We start from the raw sequence: 22,836 nt of genomic DNA on the forward strand, positions 1-22,836 counted from the left end.
AAGGAAGCTTAAAATAAAACAGAGTAGCAATTTAATAGATAAACCATACCTTTCTCCCACCCCAAAGGCAATAATAATTTGGAATTAAGGAACCTGGGGTCAGAACAGTAAAATTAGGGAAGAACATGATACTCAGAAGATACAGTAACAGCTCATCAAGCATCAAGTCCTCATAGGAAAGATTCAGGAGCATTCATTGTCATTCACTGCCTCACCAGGAAACAGAAATCAAAAAAAAAAAAAAAAAGAGTTGGACAGGTTGTAGATGATAAAGTAGAATGGTGACAATTCTTCTCCTCCTCCTCCTCCTCCTCCAATGTAGAGGGCAGTATGAATGACAATTTGCCAATTAATAATGCAAACACATGAGGATTCAAAAACTGAACTTTAAGTATTAGCCAAAAAAATGTTTTCTTTAGAGTTCATTTAAGTCAAGAATTATAAGGAACAACCTCAGGTATTACCTTTTATTTATCATTAAAATAGTGCTGAATCCACCAAGGTAATAGTTATTTGTAAAATACGTAACAATAAAGCAACAAGGACTTGATGCAAACATAACATTCCCAGACATAAATTAATAATCTAGGACAGAAAATATAGGCTCCTAAATTCTGATCCAACTAATAGAAGGAATGTATAATTCACTACCTATTCCATTCATCCAAATAAACACAACAAGAAAACTAAGAAATGACATAGTATATAATGACATTCTATCTTCTCAATACAAATGAAAATGAATCTCAAAATATGATGTACTTGGTTTCTCTCTCTAGCACAATAATAATGACTGAGTGGAACAATGAAGCTTAGGCTCATCACAGTTATATTAAAAAAAGAAGAAACCGGAAAACCCCATTAGGGTTTCATGAAAACATTTAACTTATTTCCAAGTCTCTGTGGATATAAGTCCATAGGTTATCTGCAAAGACCCCATACATTATTTTACAGGGAACAGCTAAACAAATTGGCCCCAACAGAAATACAAATAAATGGATTAAAAACTGGCTATCTAACCGTATACAGAGAGAAATCGTAATTGGTAGTCCGTCTAGTTGGGGAGAGGTTTCCAGTTGGGTCCCACAAGGATCGATATTGGGTCCCATTTTGTTTAATATCTTTATAAAAAATCTGGAAGACAAAGTAGAGAATGTGCTAATTAAGTAGACTGATGCCACTAGATTAGGATTTGTGGTTAAAGTAAATTGGATATAGATAAATGCTACTGGTCTTTAGAAAGACCGATGTTAACAGAGAGGATTTTGAATTAGTTGTATTTTTTTAATCTATCATTAAAATATATATATAATTCCAACCACTGGAAATAAATAGATTTAAAAGATTTTAGTGGCTTTGCATAACAAAAAAAAATTAGGCACAATGGATAAAGGCAACACAGAGACTCACAACACCCATAAATGCAGGATAAAGAATGTTCCCCAAATGGAGATCTTCTGGGCACAGTTTTATTTGGAAAATTGGTAGTTGTGGGTCTCTTAATGCAATAAAGACATTGGAGGCTTTTTAGATATGTAAAAGTCAAGGTGGTGAAAAGGCAGGAGTAACTAAATTCTAATATATATACATATCTATATATATACATATCTATATATATTAGAATTTAGTTATATATATATATATATATATACATACACACACACACACACACTTATTGGCAACAAAATAAACAATGAACAACATAAAGCTTAAAGGGAAGAAAAGAGAGTTGAAAACTTGAAGAGAACGTAAGAAAAGTAAGGGAAATTAATCAAGAGCAAATTCTATAAGGAAACACATATACACACATACACATACACAAACACACAAATAGAAGAATGCAAAGGGATAAATAAGAAGCACTCTCCTAACACTAGATTTATATATATATATATATATATATTTTTTTTTTAATTAAAAACTCCATAAGACACTTGGGAAACATATTCAGTAACCCTCTTGCTGGTCTGAGGTTTATTTAAAATTCTTTGTATTTTACAACTTAAATTGTTACATGGAGACAATGTCCATGATAGTACTTGTGGACTATGAACTCTCATGTGCAAACAGGTGTTTCCCCCCCACCTCCCCCAGTGAAGTCAACTGAATTGAATATATGGAATAATGTAGAATGAACTGTTAAATATTTTTTGTAATTGTTAGCATAGCAGAATGTACACTAGATACAAACTGGAAAATCCAGATGAGATCAAGTCTCAGAAATTGTGTTAGCTTTGTTATGCAACCTTGGATATTTTACTCTCCTTAAGAGCCTTAGTTTTTACATCAATTAAATGAATTAAATGGCAGGAAAGAATTGCTCTAAGAGCTGTATATACTCTTATTAAATTAAAAACTGCAGGAAACCAATACAGAGAAGAGAGTGGAAAAATGTGGACATATGTCATTGAGGTAACGGTGGGCTCCCACCTGCCTAGGCTTCCCATTTTCATCCCTCCCTGACCTCAGGACAGAGCACAATTTAAAAATCACTTTAGATGATCTGCCATGCTGCTTCTTTCTCTAGGAAACCTTCAATGGAAGCTGAAAAGGTCAATCCCTCTCCTGGTGACTGATTTTTCCAGAGCATCCAACAATACTTAGTTGATTATATGTTCCCCAGCTTTGGGAAAAAAAAGAAAGAAAGAAATGAAAAAAAATAAAAAAGTAAAATTACAGTTGAAAAGAATGGACATTCTTGATAAGAAATAGAGTGGCATTATTCATGATGCCAACACAAAAGAAAGTGATGTGCAATCAGAGCCCTATGTAGATCTCCTCCAACCTTTCATGTTAGGTTGAAAAAAAAACCACGGGAGTCTGAAATGTAGGATGGTCACTTTTTTTGTTTTAATCAAATCAAGATGCCTCTAAGTATTCAGGCCTGATAAATGATAAAGTTTGTAGTTGGTTTGCCATAGATTTTACAGCCAATACCTGTTGAAAAATGATTTCCTTGCATTGACTTAAACTCTATAGATAGTATCATCTTTTAGGAATGGGATTGGACCCTATATGCTCTGTATTTACAGTGTAAAATACATGAACAAGCATTGGTGATACAACTGGAAGCTATAAATTTACTTTAAAGAGTAATAATTCCTATCACTTATAATATTTTAATATTTTATTAGTATTTACCACTTACTGAGTGTTTAACATGTATTAAGGACTATGTTATCCATCCTCTCTTTACATTATCACAAATAATCTTCATAATAGCCTATCAGAGAAGAATTAACCCCATTTTATAGATGAAGAAACTGAAGGGCCAGTTTCTTGCTTATTTATTACCTATTGTCACACAACTGTAAATAGACAGTAAATACTGAAACTGACTCCAAAATCAGGTTTAGAACTGTCATGGTAAATTAGAACTTATGATGTCTTGATATTACACATTTTGATTAAAGAAGGTGGAGAAACCACTTGTGTTTAAGAGCTATAAGAACACAGAGCACTTAGGTGGCTCAGTCAGTAAAGTGTCTGTCTTTGGCTCAGGTCGTGATCTCACGGTTTGTGAGTTTGAGCCCCACACTGGACTCTGTGCTGACAGCTCAGAGCCTGGACCCTGCTTCAGATTCTGTGTCTCTATTTCTCTCTACTTCTCCCCCCCTCGCTCTCTTTCTCTCTCTCTCTGTCTCAAAAATAAACAAACATTAAAAAAATTTTTTTTAAAGAACTGTAAGAATAGAACAAGCATCTTATATTTTTACTGGGCTTCAGTTTCTTGTGTTTGAAACTAGAGGATTGGATTAGACTAGGGTTTTTAAGCTCAGCAATATCGACATTTGGGACTAGATAGTTCTCTGTTAGGAGGAGGCTGTTCACTGAGCAGAAAGATGTTTGCCAGCATTCTTGGCCTCTATTCACTAGATACCAGTGCTAATCCCCACCTCCCGGTTTTGACAATCCAAAAAATATCTACAGACATTGCCAAAGATCCTCTGGGGGAAAAACTGCCTGAGTTTTAGGAACCATTGCACTAAGGGCACCTGGGTGGCTCAGTCAGTTAAGCATCCAACTTTGGTTCAGGTCATGATCTTATGGTTTGTGGATTCGAGCTCTGCATTGGGATCTATGCTGACTGCTCAGAGCCCGAAGCTTGCTTCAGATTCTGTATTTCCCTCTCTCTCTGCCCCTACCCCACTCATGCTCTGTCTGTCTCTCTCTCTCAAAATTAATAAACATAAAAAAATTAAAAAAAAGAACCACTGTACTCAAAGAACTCTGATATCATTTTTGTTCTCTGATATTCTATGCTCTGAATTGTGGGTCCAACTTCAGCCACTGTGGGGTACTCGCTCAGTGAGCCATTTTCTACCTCCAGCTCAGTACATTGAACTTAAAACTCTCTGAAGCTCTCCAGGTTCAGTTTGCTATAAAACTGCCACTCTCTGGCTCTTAAATTCATCATTTAAATGCAAACTGGCATGAAAAAAAATAGGGTAGATGAAAGTAAAAAGGATCAGATGTTATCTTATTAGGTCAGCTTTTCATTAGGGCAATTGATTTAGATTCAGTTCAAATTGCAGTCCTATGAGATAGTGTTATTTATTAACTTATTTATTTAACTGAAGCTACTATATCATAAAAATCATAAAATGGTTTTTAAAAGCATTCTTTTCTTTCACAGCCTGAGAGAGAACCTATTGACAGATTCTAGTAAGTGAAACATCAGGCACTGTAAAGAAATTGACAATTTTCTAGACCCATGGGTCATTAGCCATCAAGGGCCATACTTAAAATTTGCATCTTTACAAATATCAACTCCCGGCAAAGAAGTGCCTTTGATTAGAGAATAGTCCAAAAGAGACAGAGAGAGTGAGAGCGAGAGCGAGAGAGAGAGAGAGAGAAAGAGACCTATGGATATTTGAAAACATTAGTGAGTTAAAGCTTTCATTGGGTTTGCTCCAAATAAAACTTAACTGTAGAGATTATTTGTGATGTGCTATCCTTGGAATTCAATTGAAGTCAGAAATATTAAAGTGTCAATTAAATAATGATTGATCTGGTTAATAATACCAGATAGTTTAAAAGTATTACTGTTTTCCTAGTTTCATTACTATGAGCTATTTATTAAATTCAACACTATGCACTACTTTATAAACACTGTTTATGGCAGATATTAAAATAAGGCCTTGTTTTTTGGTCTATATTGAAGGATTTAAATTTGGGCTATGGGAAAATACATATATAAATATTCTGTTTAATGCAGAAAGTTTGATAGAGGAAGCCAGGTGAAGTAACATTTGGGTAGTGAAGAGGGTTGGATCCATTGGGACTGCTGTCAAAAACCTCTAAATGAAGATTCTAAATCTTGGCTGCAAATTAGCAAAACGTTTGAAGAATATTTTAAAAATTATGATACCCAGGCATACTCCAGCACATTCAAATAAGAATTTCTGGGAAAGGAATCCAGGCTTCAGTATTTGTTAATGCTCTCCCAGTCATTCGATTGGGCACCCAAGGTTGAGAATCATTGCCTTATAGATTAAATAGCATTTACAACCACATGGAAATTGTTCTTTGATTATGTGTAACAAGCAAGATGGTGGTCTCTTACAGTCACATGCTTCAGTGACTTTAAGTGGTACATGTGCAAGGCATTAAGTAATTATCTGTCACTTAAGGAGAAAATTATTTTTTTTTTACCCTCCACTTCTCTTTTTATCCTTCTGATGACTTCAAAGAGAAAGCCTTCATTTATTGCTGGTGGATCTTTAATATATCTCTGCACTTGTCTATCTCCCTTTTAAATCAAAGAGAACAGGCTCAGGCCCAGAGTCTTCATCTAGTGTAGCCTAGAATTCATTTCAATAGTTTTATGTTTATTACTTAAGATTATCTTCCGGCAAGTAATACTGATTTAAGTGATACAAAATTTCCTTTTTAAAAAACTTAAAGTGAGTAAATGCACATAAGGTATAAAATAGTACATATTATACTCATATATGAAAAAATTCACAAAGGTAGTTCTCCGATGACTATGGTTTGGGCAACCCTAGTGTTAAGGTAAAGGGCATCCAAATGTAACATAAGTTTTGGCCATAATTGTGCCTCCGTCACTAATTAACATTGTGATTTTGGAAAAATTACCCATTCTCTTCCCTGGGCCTTGGTTTCCTCATTTGTTAAACAAGGCCATTAGCCTATATTGCTGGCATTCTTCTACGAGTTTAAGAATCAAGGAGGGCTTGCCCTCTGAATTTACCTTGTTGACATCCAGGCGCATCTTCTCATTGTTGGCACTAGCAGCTTTCTCAGCTGCTTTCTTTTGGCGTTGGGGTCCCCTCCCAAAAAAGATGTAGTTGACCAAAGCATATTCCAGAAGGGCCATGAAAACAAAGACAAAGCACCCCATCAGGTACATGTCAATGGCCTTCACATAGGGGATTTTAGGGAGAGTCTCCCGCAAGTGGGTATTGATCGTAGTCATTGTAAGGACAGTTGTAATTCCTGAAAAAAATGACAAGAGTTAGATTAGTAATGTTCCTGTTTCCTTGCTGATTTCATCATATTTGGAAAGGCTAATTGTGCTCTTTTACTCATTCATACATGCCACAAAATAGCTTAATGGTACATACCTGCCCTGTGATAGGCCCTGGAGACACATTTAAATCATTAATTCATAGTAACATTAATCATTTTGAAGCATTTCCTTTATTTATATTTATATATTTATAGTTATATATCTAGTGGTAGGCTAGAGATGTAAATTAAATGTCATGGTAGACACGTGTGTAGGGTGAGCATCAAGGATACGGAGAAGACTCTGGTTGAGCCTTGTGATGCAGCAGGAGAGAGGTCAGGAAATGGAGACTGTGGAGCTGAGTACTGAAGGATGAGTGGGAGATACCCAAGTAACAAAGGACTGGAGGTCAAAAGTGAAGGTAGAGAGAGCTTTTATAAAGAGTGCTTTGAGGGGGGGTTGAAAGTACACAGTCCATCAAACGCATCTCAAGAAAGTCAATGTGGGTACATTATAGGATATGACAGTAAGCATGGTGAGGAGAGTGAAAATTAAGTAAGGCTGCATAATGCAGAGCTGTATATACAGGCCCTAATGGGGAGTCTGAACTTAAAATGAAGGTGAGGTGGGGCCACTGACCAGCTTCAAGCAGGGAGACATAGGGACAAATTGTGTTTAGGACAATCATTCTTGTAGTAGTGTGAAGGACAGAGGGAAAAGATACAAGACAGGAAAATGGAATACCAGCTAATAGTTTCTCAGAATAATCTAAGTGATAAAGAGGAAATGAATCAAAATAATCAAAATAGTATTGAAATCAGTGACTGCATTATACAGATGGTATGGGCAAATGATTATAAAAATTTGGAAGCTGGAGATGACGGGTAGCAGAGGAGCAGGTATCTAGCCCTCATGTTTCTGGATTGGTCAATGAGGCATGTAATGCACAGATAAGTAACCTGGAAGCATTATGAGATTCTTTATGGGAAATGGCATACTGGCTCAGGTTATAATTGTTCATCTCACTGAGTGGTCATCTTCAACAGTGAAGAGTAGTTTCCCTCTATAATTGGAGGGATAAAAAACATATGCCGGACAAAAGCACTGGGAGTCCAGAGTCCTGAGTGTGATAAGGTCCACATTTGTAGCAAAATAGTGATGTGAAAACAGCCCAGAGATCAAGATCACACAGATGAGAAGTTGTTTAATCAACATTTGAATGGCTGTCTCTCCGACTCAGAAAGCTGTGTCCTTAACCACTACCCAATAACACATCCCAAAAGTTTCATTTCTATGATATTTTGGGAATGTAAGTCTTCTGATTTAATTTTATCTCTCTATAAAGATCATAATTTTTGTCTTGTTTTTCTACATGCTCATAAAACAACTTCAGAAAAAATAAATCTGTGCATCTGATTCTGAGCATGGCCAGAAAAACTGTTCTTGCTTTAGGTCTAGGTGTCTTAGAGTTTTCGTATTTTCTCTATAATATCAGTCATTTAAAACATTTCCCAGTTTCACTTTTCATTTCATTATTTCAACTGCAGATTACCCTGTACACGTATATTATAAAACTGACAATGCTAATTTTGCTATCCATCTCAATCTCATTTTAAGATATCTCTGACCAAGTAATAAATTACTCTATCAAAAGATGTTTTACAAATTTCTTTTAAAAAGTGAATTATTTATTTTTCCTGTAATGACATAAAATTATAAAATTAACAGTAGATTTTCACTTTGGAATAATAAGATATTTACAAATTCCATTCATTACTTTATTCAGCAAATATTTACTGAACACCATTCATTGTGTAAGATATCACAGATATAATGGAAGCAAAATTATATATGGACCTTTCTTCAATGTTTCTTTCAGTACCATGAAGAAAAAGGACATCACAAACCAAATAAATATAAATTATAACTACAGTTGGTCTACAAAGGGAAGTTCTCTGTATTTTAAGAGAAGTTATCACAGAGGACTGGACTCAGTCCAGGAGGTCATTACTTCTCCCTTCCATCCTTGAACGACCACAATCTAATCTCAACACAGCAGTCAAATTTATCCCTTTCAATCTGAAATCAAATCATGTCACTTCTTTCCTCGATGGCTCTGAAATTTCACTCAGAATAAAAGCAAGGTCTTTATCATGGTTCTGGAACTGCTTCATAATCTTTTAGTCCCTTGTCCCCAACATCATCTTGACTCCTGAACTCACTCTCGCATTCACCTCACTGGCTACCTCATTAATATCCTTGGCACTTTCCTACCTCAGGGTATTTGTAATAGGCTAGAATATTCCCATCCAGACATTTAAGTGACTCTTTATCTTCATGAAGTTTTTGTTCCATTAATAATTTCTGGATGAACTTTACAATGATTATTATAAACTGTTCCTCCTGGCATACCCAACTGCCCTCACCTTGCTTATTCCCTCTATAGACGTACTGTATTACCTAGTTCACATTATAAGTAAAATAAATTTATTGTCCTTTTACTGCTAGCACAAAACTTCCAGAAGGGAACTACTTTATCTCCAGCATCTAGCATGTTTGGCACATAGTAGGTGTTCAACAAATACTTGTTGAATGAAAAAAATGAATGACTTCTCTCAGGAAGTGATGATTGAATTGAGATCTCATGGTGGAGAAGGTAACAGTCCAACATTTTAAAGGGATTAGTCAGAACTCAAAATAATAAAAATTGTGTAAAATAATCATACTTTACTATTATCTGGAGTTAGTAACATAAAAATGTTCATGAAATATAATATATTCTCTTCCTCTGGCATCATATAGAAAAAAAATCAAGCATAAGATAAACGATGCTATGGATGAGTTCCCAGCCATCTTACTTTGTCTTCTGCCCTCTATCCTGCTACTCCAAAATCTTAATAAGACTTTAGAAGTCTTTTTGCTTATCTGTTAGTTACATAATATACTTCCTTGTCTCCTGCTCAGAAAAAAAAAAAAAAAAAAAAAAAAGATGGAAGGGAGCTCTTTCCAGATAAGGAAGCACAGTATGCAAATTGAAAAATTATCAAGTGATACTACACAAACTATGCGTCAATAAAAATAAAAAAATTGACAGGACTAATTTCATTACCAACTGCTATATGGTTAGCTAATTTTGACATGAAAGAGTTTTAATTTGTATTTAATTGATTTAATGCTGAATCAGATAACCCAAAGTTTCACAGCCAAATTCTTGTAATGTGCATAGCCCAGTCTTATCATGCATTACAAATACCAGGCTAAGAAAAGTGTATGAATGAACATGCATGCGCATACACACACATGCATACACGTGTGCACACACAGAGTCAAGCCCCACAGGCAGTTAGAAAATGGCCTACCTAATGCCACTCTTGCAGCTGATGCATCATAATTAATCCAGAAGGAGACCCAGGAGAGGATAGTGATCAGGATGGAAGGCATGTATGTTTGCAGAATAAAGTAACCAATGTTTCTCTTAAGCTTAAAGCTGAGGGACAATCTGGGATAGGAACCTAGAAAGGCAATTTTAGAATATCATAATTATCAATCAATATTTATAGGATACTTTTCTTTCAAGGCCCATAAATAAGTTTGTAAATCTTCCCTAAATTCAACTTTAGCTCCTGATGAAGGGCACTTGCTCCTGAAAAAGTAGTATAGGAACACTGGTCTTTTAATTAGCAAAAGTTACTTGGTGTTGAGTACACCCATAGTCATGAGTAATTAAAAGAATTCCAGCTCTTCCCTGCTCAGGCTCCTGCACTGGATCAAGGATACTCATTCTCTACAACTATGAAAACAAGACAGTTTGGTACAGTCCCTTTGTTCCCCCTCAGTTGTTCCTCAACAAGACCATCCTGTAAGATGTTTTGTTTTTATTTTTTTATATAAGAAATAAGGCTGTACACTCTGATCATATTTTAGAAATCTCTTCACAAGCCCCAGAATTCACTGCACATCTGGGATCAATGGCAAGCTTCAGGTATACAGCAACTCCCTAAAATTGTGTGAAGGTTTTCACATGTATGGATTATATATGTTTGCTAATTCCACTGATTCCTTCAAAGTTCTAAAGGGGTGCCTGACTCATCCAAAGGTGGAGAATCAGTGTTTCCAAAGAATATTTTTGGGAGATAAAACTAAAGGATCATATTCCTGAGGCTAAATCCTTTGATTGTGATGATCCAGGAAATTACTCTTTAAACAAAATATGTAACTGAACATCGTGGTAGAATGTCAAAAAGTCACATTGATGAATCGTGTGTGTTAGGGGTGACATTATTAATAATTGAAAGAAAGTCTTGCCTAGCCTTCTTGGGCTCAAGTTAAGTGTTGTAATATTAAAGTAAGAATATTTTAGATATGAACTCATTTCTAGTGTCTCAGGGATTCAGGGACCTCCAATTTAGGAAAAGTTTCTGTTGTTTGTTTTTTAAAGCTAAGGCTATGTTATATTCTTACGAAGTCATACAACTCTTACTTGAAGTAGTTTGCAGGGAAAGGCAGAAGGGTAATTAAAAATGTATAGTTACAGTACTAGCTCTTTTTGTGCCTGGGGAATTCATTCCAATAAGAAAAACATAAAAAAGAAATATTCCTGTGGGTTTACTGTTTTTCCCCTTAATGTTTTTTTCCCTTATGCAGCAAAGTATTACTTTCCTAACCTTTTTTGCTAAAATTCTGTGCTGGTGAAACCAAGTTTGACAACCAAAAACCTCAATGCTAGAAGAGTAAGAATGGTGAAAGCATCAGGATAATCTCAACATCTGGAAGGGCTTTTAGCTCTAAAACAGGAGGTAAGGCTCCATAAAGAAATTTTTAACCTTTGAGGATAATGTGGAATTCTATTCTATTGCCTCTAGAGAATTTCATCGGTCAGGCGTGAGTGAACCGTCTCTTCCCTGTATTTTTCAAGAGTAGGATCAGTTCTGTAAGTTGTATAAAGCTCGGGCAAACAACTCTGACCAACGTCATTCTCTTTCTGTATTCTGTCTCCGACAATTAGTCCAGTCTTCGGTAGATGAGAGGCACAGAGGTAACCCTCTCAGCTTTGTGGGGGTGCCTTCTGGGAAATAGCTGCATGAACCCCAAATGAGCAATGGGCCCTTTGATGGGGAACTGGAGGTTTGCAGCAGATCCAAATCTTCCAGTCATCTTTTCCTGGGACCCAGTTGTGATATAAGTGAATGCTTTTGACAAAATATGCTGAAGCCCCTTTTGCCTTAACCCTCTTCCCTGATACACACCTGTGGAAAAAACAACCTTCTTGGTGATAAGTTTGTAATCCACGATAGAGAACTGTGGAAGTTCAATCTTTGTCACTCCTGTTACTGCGTTATCATCCCCACGCCAGTAAAACTCAATGTCATCGGTGGTATATCCATCTGTAAAAGGAAGCACATACACACACACACACACAGATACACAAAATAAAAAACAAATAAAACAAAGAGTACTTGTTTACAAGATGAACTATATTAATGATAACAGCCACAGCTAAAGGCTATTATGTGTTAGGTATCACGCTAAGCACCTGAAGTATATTACCACATTTACTTTCCACAACAGTCTCATGAGGGGAGTATAATTAGGCCCACATGAGGCGATGAAGGTTTAGCAAAATTAACAGCTTGCAAGTAAGAGGTAGCATATAGTTCTAACTTGCACTCATTTTCTAAAACACTATCACATTATTACATGACCCTGGATGGTACTCTAATAGAAAACGAAAGAGAAAGTAAATATCATTTAACTTATCAGTGCAGTATTGAATGCTATCAACCCCCCCCCCATATAAAAGTTTTGAATTACAATATATTTGGGTTTCAAGTCAGAAGAGATTATAAGGAATTGAGTCATCATTTTTTAAATATTCATAGACATGATCTCCAAATTTGATTTTGCAGCATATCTAAATTCCAAAAAGCTACCCCTGACCAAATAACCCCAAACAGGAGTAATTCTAATAGTTTTAAAAGTAAATACAAATGTATTATGTGCACTATAAAAGGCACAGTGCATTTAGGAGGTTTGTTTCCACTTTCTCAATAATTCTTTCTTGAGCACCTACTATGCTCATGAGTGTACAGTTGCTGGGGATAGAAGTCTGTATAATAAAAACAAGTCCTCTGTTATAATGATACTTTCAATCCACGAGGCAGAATAGAATAAGCACACATATCTTGGTGAGTAAGCATATGTCTAACTGCAATGAATAAACACCTATTAGATTATTATTATTTTTTTAATTTTTTTTAATGTTTATTTATTTATTTTTGAGACAGAGAGACAGAGCATGAATGGGGGAGGGTCAGAGAGAGGGAGACACAGAATCCGAAACAGGCTCCAGGCTCTGAGCTGTCAGCACAGAGCCCGACACGGGGCTCAAACTCACGGACCGCGAGATCATGACCCGAGCCGAAGTCGGCCGCTTAACCGACTGAACCACCCAGGCGCCCCAACACCTATTAGATTATTAACAGAACTATACAGAGAAGCATGCAATGAACTCCATTAAATCTTAATATTTTACAAACATACCCACCCCAATATCTCACCTGCAGAGCATAAATTGTATTTGTATATCATATTTCTTAAAAGAACTTTTGCATCCAGAGAGCTGAATTTTTACAAGTCTAAGAAGTAGGCAGGTCAGATATTGCTCCCCAATTTAAAGCAAAAAGCAAAACAAAACAAACAAAAACAAAACACAAACAAAAAATAAAAAATAAACCCAAAAATAAAAAACTAGTTAAAAAGGTTGCTTAAATTCTTTTTGACATGTGACTTAAGTTCTTTTTGCTTTTTGACATGTGACTAGTTAGTGTTATACAGGACTAGAATATCAGTCCTTTCATTCTTAGCTCTGATAATTTTCATTAAATCACATTTCTTCCAAAGAAAGCAAGTCAAATTTCCAAGAGTAGAAATGGATTATTTTTCAAAGAATTACAGTGCTCTCAATTCGAGAATCTACATCAACCATAGCACAGCTCACACAATGTCTTAACTTTTCTAGAAGTCTGCATTCTTCTTTACTCATAAGAGCAACCATCTTTATCTGATGCAGAAATACAGATTTTTGTAAAGAGTCAATGAGAACTTGAACTTCTGGTTCCATAACTATAGGCCTTTAGATAATAGCTAATGATTTTCAAAAAGGCCTGTTTACTTGCAAACATCATAAAGTACATTGTAATCACAATCGTCAGGGTGCCTGGCTGGCTCAGTGGGTAGAGTATCTGACTCTTGATCTCATGGTGGTGAGTTCAAGCCCCACATTGGGCATGGAGCCTACTTAAAAAAAATTGTGGATATTTAATAGATTATACACCACCAACATTTTTCTTAGCATGTTATCATTTAAAGCCACTTATTTTGTTAGAGAATGTCTTTCTTTGCATGAAACTTTGATTTAAAAGCAAATTATTCATAATTTTAAGAAGGGGAGTCCAGGTACAAAGTGAAAGGCACAGTAAAAATATTCTTCTCTTTCTCCATTAGTCTGCCCCATTAATATTCTCTATCTAATCCTAAGAACTGAGGTGTCTGTCCCAAACAACAAGTGCTTTTATCTGTGATTGCAACTTTCTTAATATGGCCATGGGAATCCTCATAGTCCAGGACTTCATCTCGAATATAATCCCGTTTCTCATTGGTTATTTGCACACAGCTCTCAGTCATGAAATTATTTAATCAATGACAATCCCATCTTGGCCAAACCAGCGTTAAATAACAAAAGAGGGCACCTGGCTCAGTTGATTGAGCTTCCTTCCAGCTTCAGCTCAGCTCATGACATTGTAAATTGGATTTGTGGTACATAAACATGAAAGAAGGTATTTATGAAACAAGAAGGCCATCGTTTTCTAGGGAAAAAAAATTGTCAAATGCTGCCATTTTCAAACGAGAATGGGAGTAAAGTCAACTCTTACATTTTCAATAAGAACTAAGTCTAAATTAGTAAAGAGTGTGTTTCTGGTTCTCCAGCTTCCTTTCCTCAGTTTTTATCTTCTCTCGTCCACTGCTACAAATCTTCTCACAGAAGCTCTCTGTGGGCAGAGGCATGGGAATATCTATGGCATTTCAATAATTATATAGGCAATGCCTCACAGTTGTTTAATAAGTAGAAATATTATCATGAAATATAGATTTTTGTCAAAATGCCAGCTATCTGACATGTGTTTACTAGATAATTCCTGGCAGAGGAGAGGCACTTGGGATATATTGTTGAATTAGTAAAATATTTATTTAACACATGTGTGGATTTGGGTGATGGTTGCTTATCCAGATGCTTGGCATTGTGGAGGTATTCATCATGTCTATACCTCTGTTTCTTGCTCCTTATAGAGTACCTGGCACATAGTTGTATTAGATAAATATCTTCTGAGTGAATAAAAAAAAAGCCACCCAAAGATAACACAGCCCTTAAGAAAAATCCAAAGGTTCTTTATTATGTATTTACCCTTATGTAATAGCTCAGCAAATTGCTTAACCTTTCTCTGTTCTTCATTTCTTAATCTGTAAATTGTAACAATAAACAATAACAACAATAAAAGCTACCTCATAGAGTTGTTATGCAGGAAAAGCGAGTTGTTACTTACAAAATGCTTAGAGCAGTACCTGATAGATAATGCTCAAAAAGGTTAGCTAATAGTTTCTTTTCAAATAAGAATTATTTTAAATGAATTAAAAACTCATATTTCGTTGCATGTCACCTGGCTTCTATTTTATGAACACTTGAACACATTTACACAATGAGAAACTTGGGTGTCCAATGACACACCCTCTGGTGTGTTTGTAAATCGAAAATGAAACATTGGAAGTTTATTTTGATGTCAAACATTTTGGAATCTGACATAATGGAGCAGCATATTTGTAATACTTCTTAGTTACTGCTGGTCTTAAAAACTGCGATCCTCTTGACTTCATTTTGGGTTAACCGAGTATGGAATGCTGCCAATGGAAAGCAAATGTATGCTCTTGCATCACCGATTTCTAAAGACCAAAGACCAACAGTTTATGACTGTGCCAGGATGGTCAAGTTCCAAATCCAGCTCAATATACTGTGTAGGATAAACTGAAAGCAGACCTAGTTTTATTTATTTTTCTTTTTCTTCCTCTTCTTTAAAAAAAAAAAACTTCTCTGAAGGAATATTTAACAGTGTCTCAAAGTGATTAAAAATAAAAGAAAACATATGCAAATATGTATGACCTGACTTTTACAGCTTTCATAACAATAATGAGTGAGAAATAATTAGATATCTTTTAAAAGATATCAGGAGGAGATGCACTGAAACTTCTCATTAATGTCTTGCAAATTAAATTCATCTTTTATATTTTATTCATGGGATTCCAGAAACTGAGTCATTAAATTATATTGTATTATTATCATTAAAAACATAACCCACATAAACTCAGATGGACTATAAATAAACCAAAATATAACTTCACTGGAATCTACCTGAAGGAATTAAAATTGTACAAAATGTTAAAGTTTCTGATCAGGACAGATAAACAAATACATTTAAAAATCTATGTATGTGAATGACTGTCATATACTGATAAAAATATGTACTACATGAGATCTAAGGAGCAAAATTATCACGTTAAACACATTCACATAATAAATGAATGTGTTCTCACAATTGTGACATTATCTTATTACATAACATGGCATTTAAAAAAGTTTTTTTCTCTCTTTAGTGTCAGTCTACTTGTCTATTTTGTTATCTACTAAGTAAATATTTCATTTCAGATGAAATATTTTTACTGTGCAAGAAATATGAACCTATACCAAGATATTAAACAGTGAGGGCTGATGAGAACATTTAGAAGAAATGGATTATAAATGCCACCATTTTTTTTTCCTAGTGAGAAATTAAAGAGACCTATTGTTCTCTTGTTGTTTATTTAAACTGTGTTCTCCAATCGGACTGTTAAATGTTGTAGGGTAATTATTTTCTGTCTCCCATTGTAGCCAACATAGCAACTGTAACATAGTAGTTGCTTTAAACTGCTAATTCTTGGTCATCACAACCAATTGTTGATGTTTGAGGATTAAGGGCTAGTGTTATTGGGACAATCCACTCTAGTCATGGATGGTTTCAATTTTTTTAGGAACTATCTTATCTTGAATTTCATGCCCTCTTATGTGTCTATCACAGCACTCCACAAGCTTTTCTGAATTGAAAACCTCATTGTAAAAATTTTAGCATGTCGCTCTATTAGTATTTAAATTTTTATGTGGTTACTGTTATCGGTATATAAGTAACTATTATTAAAACTTAAGTTACATTCTGAGCAACACTAATCCTGTAATGTGCTTCATGGAAAAGGGTTCTAAGTAAATGTATTTGGGAGTAACTGTGCATTTCAGGCCCCTCTTGTAGTCACAAACATTTAACACAGTAAAGTTTAGATAATTCCTCAATAAAGAATTTGCTTAATATTACTTACCCCTGGCATTCTCCGTACCTATTTGACCAGAGGCATTTTTTTAGGATATAAAAAATATCCATCCAATGCAATAATTCCATAAAATGCTAGAGTTAGTCACACATTTTAGGGTGCTTTAGTTAGGTTCCCCCCAAACCAGATAAGTACTGGAAAAGGCACATAGTCCCTTGGAGCTATGTCTTGCTCTTTAGTGGATTAACCTTTTTGTTTTTTCCTCCAAAAAAAATTTCCAGAAGAGAAGAAAAACATTTTCAATAACAACCAGGTCAAATTGCCTGTTAAAGCAGACAAACGTTTTGGGGAAGCAGCAGGACCTAATGTGCAACAGGAAAGCAGGCCTTTGTCTCATGACTAACTCAGTGACCACAATCAGAAGTCTATCAGTCCACAATCAGAATGGACTACACGCCACACAGTCCTGTATGTTTGCAAAAGTGCAAGACTGAGAACAGTCAATGCCAATTAGTTATGGGGATTTTCCAAGAAGGAGAGAGACTCGCTTGTCAGCCACAACTCTTTAAATTCAGCAATGAAAGCATTCAAAAGACACTCTGAGTGATTGCTCTGACTCCTTAATTGCATCTTATTCTTCACTCTGCTCTTTAGATGGACTGCTAGACACTAATGTTCTGCTGTCAAATCATTTCTAGGCCTTGAGAGCTCAAAATAATCTGCCTAGGGTGGGTCAGACTTGATTACCAAGTGGCATCTTAGTAAGGACACCATCAAGTCATGGCCCAGCATTCATCCTACATCACTGATAACCCATTTTTTGTGTTATTAGCATTTTCAAATTCAAATCTTATGTAAGAGGAGAGGAAATTGATCATAATCAAGTAAAATGTTAGATTTTGTGCTCTAAAGATGATTTCCCTTTTTGGATTTCAATGCAATATTCACTATTTGTTTTCTCTGTATGGAAGCAGAGTGCTCTGGTGGCTGTTCCTGCAAGTTTAACTCCTTAATGTGTTTCTTAAGCTTCCTTAAGTTTGCAGAGCTCAAGCAATTAAGCTGATGATACAGGTAAAATAAACCAATTAATAATATAAACAATAATAACCACAACCACAACAATAATAGCTGCCATTTCAAAGTCCTTATGTGTCAGCGACTGCCTTAAACTCTTTACACGGTTCTGTCTAGAACCATATAAACCAGACTGGGTTATGGTTACAAGCATTCTTCCCCACTACCCAACCCTGCTTTTTTTTCCCTATGCATTAGCCCTAAGTCCTGAAGTAACATAGAAGAGGCAGAGAACTGTTAGTGCTGCTCAAATTTCACGTGCATAAAAATCACCTGGAAATCTTGTTAAAATGCAGTGTGAACTAGGATTAAGTGGGTAGTGCCTGAGATTCTGTAGTTCTAATAAACTTCCAGGTGGGGGGATGGTGTTTACCCATGGACTAACCTCTTCATAGCCAGAAGAGTGTTGCAGAGCGAAAGTCATTTCCCTTGCCATGGGAATCAGCAAAGGGATGCTGGTATCTAGCCTGGCCAAGAGAAGAACAATGTTTCTTCTGAACAAAGGTTTTACAAGCTCCAAAATTAAAATATTTTCTCCCAGCTCTGCCTCTCTTATAAGGGACTAGAGGAGATGTTTCCGATGCCGTCTCTACCCAGGGGTCTGGTTCTCTTCATTAATCTATGGTCTACAATCACCAACAGCATAGAACAGAAAGATGGAGCCAGGTCTGAAGGGTTTCTGCTCATTTGTATTCACACCAGTTTTATTTGAATACTTAGGATTAAGAACAGTCCACTCTGGCATCAGATCTCTGCATCTTTTGTTTATATTCTTCAACATACTAGTCAACAGGCTTCAAGTTTCCTGCCTTCTTCTAATCTGTGCTACACATGATGCTATTACACTTCATTTAAAAACAGGCTGGTGTGCCATTTCTATGCCTTAGGAAAGCATTAAAAAATGGAAAACAAAAATATGAAAAGATTCTTTATGGCCTTTTCAACAGGTCCAGACTTAAAAGCAAATTCTTCACTCAGGCATTCAAAACTCTTATCACGGGGCTTCTATCTGCTTCTCAGCCTCATCTTCTATTGCACTTCTTCCTCTTCCAAAGCTCTCATTTCTACCCTTCTACTTCCTTTCGTAATCCTTTGACCTCCAGGCCTTGGTTCAAGCTAACTGAAACATTTTTTCCCACTGATATCAAATTTCTGTACAATTTCAGGGCCCATCTCAACTTTCCAAGACACTGTCTCATTTTCCCTCAGTTGGGAACTTCCTGTCTTTCTTTCCTGATGTTTTCACAGCACTGTTTTAATTTCTACTAACATAGCTGTTATAGACAGTTTTGCATCAGAGGGTTTGTGGATGTGTTGGTCTCAGCCACCAGACCACCCCGGAGGGTGAAGAACAAAGCCTGATAATTCTGTGCCTGTCTCCTCCTTAATGCAGGTCTTAATAAGGGAGGGAGTCATGTGAGCGTGGCTGTCCTGAATGGTCAACACACTAACCCTTTCGTTGTAGTTCACCAGATCCCACTCCCGAAGGTGGAATGATGAGCAGATGCTACTTGCTGAATTGTAAGATGGTGAGACTGCAAACCTGAGATCATTAGTGACTTGGGATGTGGAATTCCCATGCAGTAGCCTTCGAGTCACTAAAAGAAAGGCGGTACCATTGGTACCAGTCCATAAAAGTTGAAGTAAAGGCCATTGTGTCAAAAGAAACTTTTGTTGGTGTTGCTGACTTTTAATATATGTTGTCATTCTTAGGTGAACAACAGTATCCTTGGAGTGGCCACACGGCCCTCTGATAATGACTTTCTCTGGGCTGATAGATTTTGGAAGCCAAATTGCCACAATAGCCTCCAGAGGCAGCCAATACCTGCTGTGCAAATGGAATAATGCTCCCTGGTGACAAGGGGATTTAGTCCCATGGAAGAGTTTGTTAGCTCAAGAGTGAGGGAAGATACTTAAATTAACAAGGCCAACCAAATGGCCTAGGAGATATGCACAGCTGTGCAATAAAATGCCATCAAGTGTTACACCAACCCATCTGCTTTCTCATAAGGGGTGGCAGAGAAAGTGAAGAGCTCGCTTACTGATGTTGGAAGTGGTCTGGTCTCTCCATCTTAACTCATTCTTTGGTACACCTTCACTGTGACAGGGGTCAGCTGAGGACTCACACATTTAAAGATATTAGGCAAGATGCTCTTGTACAGGAATTTTTAGTCTAAATATCTGGCTGGCCAGTGAAACAGACCGTTAGCATGTGTCTTGACTAATAAGAAAATCTTCATTCTGCCCTTAAACTCCATATATGACTGACCCTTCTTTGCTTGTGTAACAGCCTGTGTTAATTCTCAGGATATTTATTAAATGATCTGGTAAGGAATTCATACCCTATACTCAAATATGAAGTCTCATTTAAACAGCGAGCCTACATTCTTCAAATTGGTATCCATGGCTTGTACTGGAAAGGTGGCAAATACCAGACATTTATTACATTTACTAAGATGGACCCAAATTGTGTTTGGTGAGGGGCTTATGTGAACAGCAGGAGGGAGGCCTGGGGGCTGATAGAATGCTAGCTGCTCATGCAAATATACATGCATAGTTAAACATGGCATTGCTATTCTGTTTGGGGGAATCAGGAAGAATTCATCAAGGTGATCTAACGCAAGGGATTTTTAAAGTTGCTACTAGCTAACATTTTAAATCATTTTCTGTGTGATGCCATGTTCTTCACAAGCATTATCTCATTTAATCCTTTTGAAGCAGAAATTGTTACTATTCCCAGCTCACAGAGGAAGAAACAACAATTTGAAGAGGTTAAACGTCTTGCCCAAAGGTCAGAAATGGGAATTGAACTAAATCCCCTTTAACACTAGGGTCCAACTCCTCAGTAACTCTATTTATTACCTCATACTACTTATTCAAGGCCATATTTTCAAATTATTCTGTAATAGTACAGAAATATGTCTGTAATCATCCCTCTTACTGTATCAATGCCTTTATGCGGTGTGACTTTGCAGTTCCTCCCAAGAAGAGGTAGAATCTTTCCCTACACCTTGAATCTGAGCTGCCCTTGACACTTGTTTTAATCAAAGAAGTAACACTGAGCCAAGTTGTGAGCTTGGGCTAGTGAAGGTTTGGCAGCTCCCCACTCCCCTTTCTTTTGGAATCATGCTGCCACCCTGTGAAAGGCTTGGATAGCCTGTGGAGAAGCAGGGACATGTGTCCACTCACCCCATCACAGCAGTCAGACAGCCCCAAGCCTATCTGTTTGAGAACCACATGCATGTGTGGGCCTGGTTCTGAGCCTCTAGGCCAACCTGTAGCTTCCTAAGCAATAATAAATGGTTTCTGTTTTAATCCACAGTTTGGGGCAGATTGTTAATTACTCAAAGCTAATGGAGAGCACTAGGTTCTGTAGAAACAGGAAAACAAACATTTTTTCTTCATAGAATGGTATATACACCTTCATTTCCAAGACAAAATTCATGCTCACAGCTGGGCCTTGCTTCAGAGAATCTCCAACTGGTTTTATAAATATTATGGGCTCAGCCATATGGCATAACCTAAATCAAGAGACCTACCTAGGTTCCTATCCCAGTGCTGCTATATACAAGTTGTAGAATTTTGGACAAATCATACATTCTTTAGAACTCTGTTTCTATACCTAAAAAATAAAGTTGTTCTAAAACAGAAATCCCCCAATTTTTGGTTTTAGAACTCCTTTATACTCAAAAAATTATTAAGAACTCCCAAAAGCTTTTGTTTATGTGGTTTACACCCACTGATACATACTATCTTAGAAATTAAAACAGATATTTAAAAATATCTATCCATTAATTCATTTATAACAATAATGATCCTATTTTCATGTTAACATAAATGTCATTTTTATGAATAGTAGCTATATTTTACAAAATACAAAAACTTACTGAGAAGACTGGCATTGTTTATATTTTTGTAAATTTCTTTTTGGCTGGCTTAACAAGACAGCTGGATTCTCAACGTTGCTTCTGCATTCAGTGGTTGTGATAATGTGAGTCTTTTGAAAACATGACTGTACATTTTGAAATAATGAAAGTGAAAAATGCAGATAAAGGCTTAGTATTACTATGAAGTGAGCTTTAACCTTCAGAACACTCTGAAAGGGTCTCAGCAACCACCCAGTGGTCTTATAGATTACACTTTGAGTCACTGTTTTAGATGATTTCGAATTTGAAATTTGGTTAAATTTAAGGAGAACTCCAAATAATTTATTTGGATTTAAATTATTAGGGACTACCCAAAACTAGCAATTTTATTTCCTGTAGAGTAGAAATAAAAACAAGGGGACCTTGAAAGATCATTTCAAAAGATCATTTTTATTCGATAGAGTAAATGTGTGTGTTGTGTGTATGTCTGTGTGTGTGTGTGTGACATTCTTACAATTAAACATAAATCATTTGGTTTTTTGATGCAGTGAAATTCTTGAGAATTTTTTTAAAAAAGAAAGTTAATGCATTTGCATACAATTGAAGCTACTGTCCATCCATATCAGACTATCAGTTTGGTCAAAGTTGTACCTATGTGAATGAAGTGAATGGTTCATTCTCTTTGTTTGGCCTCTAAATACCAATGCAAATTAATTCATACAAGTAAGACCTTGAGGGGAGCCTGGGTGGCTCAGTAGGTTGAGCATCCACCTTTGGCTCAGATCATGATCTCGCGGTCCATGAGTTCGAGCCCCACATCAGGCTCTGTACTGACAGCTCAGAGCCTGGAACCTGCGTCAGATTCTGTGTCCCCTCTTTCTTAGCCCCTCCTGTGCTCATGCTCTATCTCTCTTTGTGTTTCAAAAAAAAAAAAAAAAAAAAAAAAATAAGACCTTGAATGTGACTTCATTAGTGCAGGCCAAGCAGTTAAAATTTGTAGCTTCTAACATGGAATAA

At 36.3% G+C, this 22,836-nt stretch overlaps 1 protein-coding gene across 3 annotated transcripts in view; it reads right to left on the bottom strand.

Annotated features, from left to right (window-relative positions):
* GABRB2 (gamma-aminobutyric acid type A receptor subunit beta2) overlaps positions 1 to 22,836 on the bottom strand; it is a 237,480-nt gene that overhangs the window by 33,298 nt on the left and 181,346 nt on the right. For 2 of the 3 annotated variants that reach the window (XM_060634932.3, XM_060634933.3), the window contains exons 7-10: positions 11,719 to 11,856; positions 9,832 to 9,984; positions 6,215 to 6,459; positions 1,021 to 1,134 (exon numbers count right to left, since the gene is read on the bottom strand). In XM_060634932.3, the coding sequence (XP_060490915.1) occupies positions 1,021 to 1,134; positions 6,215 to 6,459; positions 9,832 to 9,984; positions 11,719 to 11,856 (650 nt within the window). The remainder of the gene's footprint in view (positions 1 to 1,020; positions 1,135 to 6,214; positions 6,460 to 9,831; positions 9,985 to 11,718; positions 11,857 to 22,836) is intronic. The other variant, XM_060634934.3, reaches the window with a different exon arrangement.

The sequence above is a fragment of the Panthera onca genome, chromosome A1 (genome assembly GCF_046562875.1).
Source record: "Panthera onca isolate mPanOnc1 chromosome A1, mPanOnc1 haplotype 2, whole genome shotgun sequence".
In the NCBI taxonomy this organism is placed as follows: Eukaryota; Metazoa; Chordata; class Mammalia; order Carnivora; family Felidae; genus Panthera; species Panthera onca.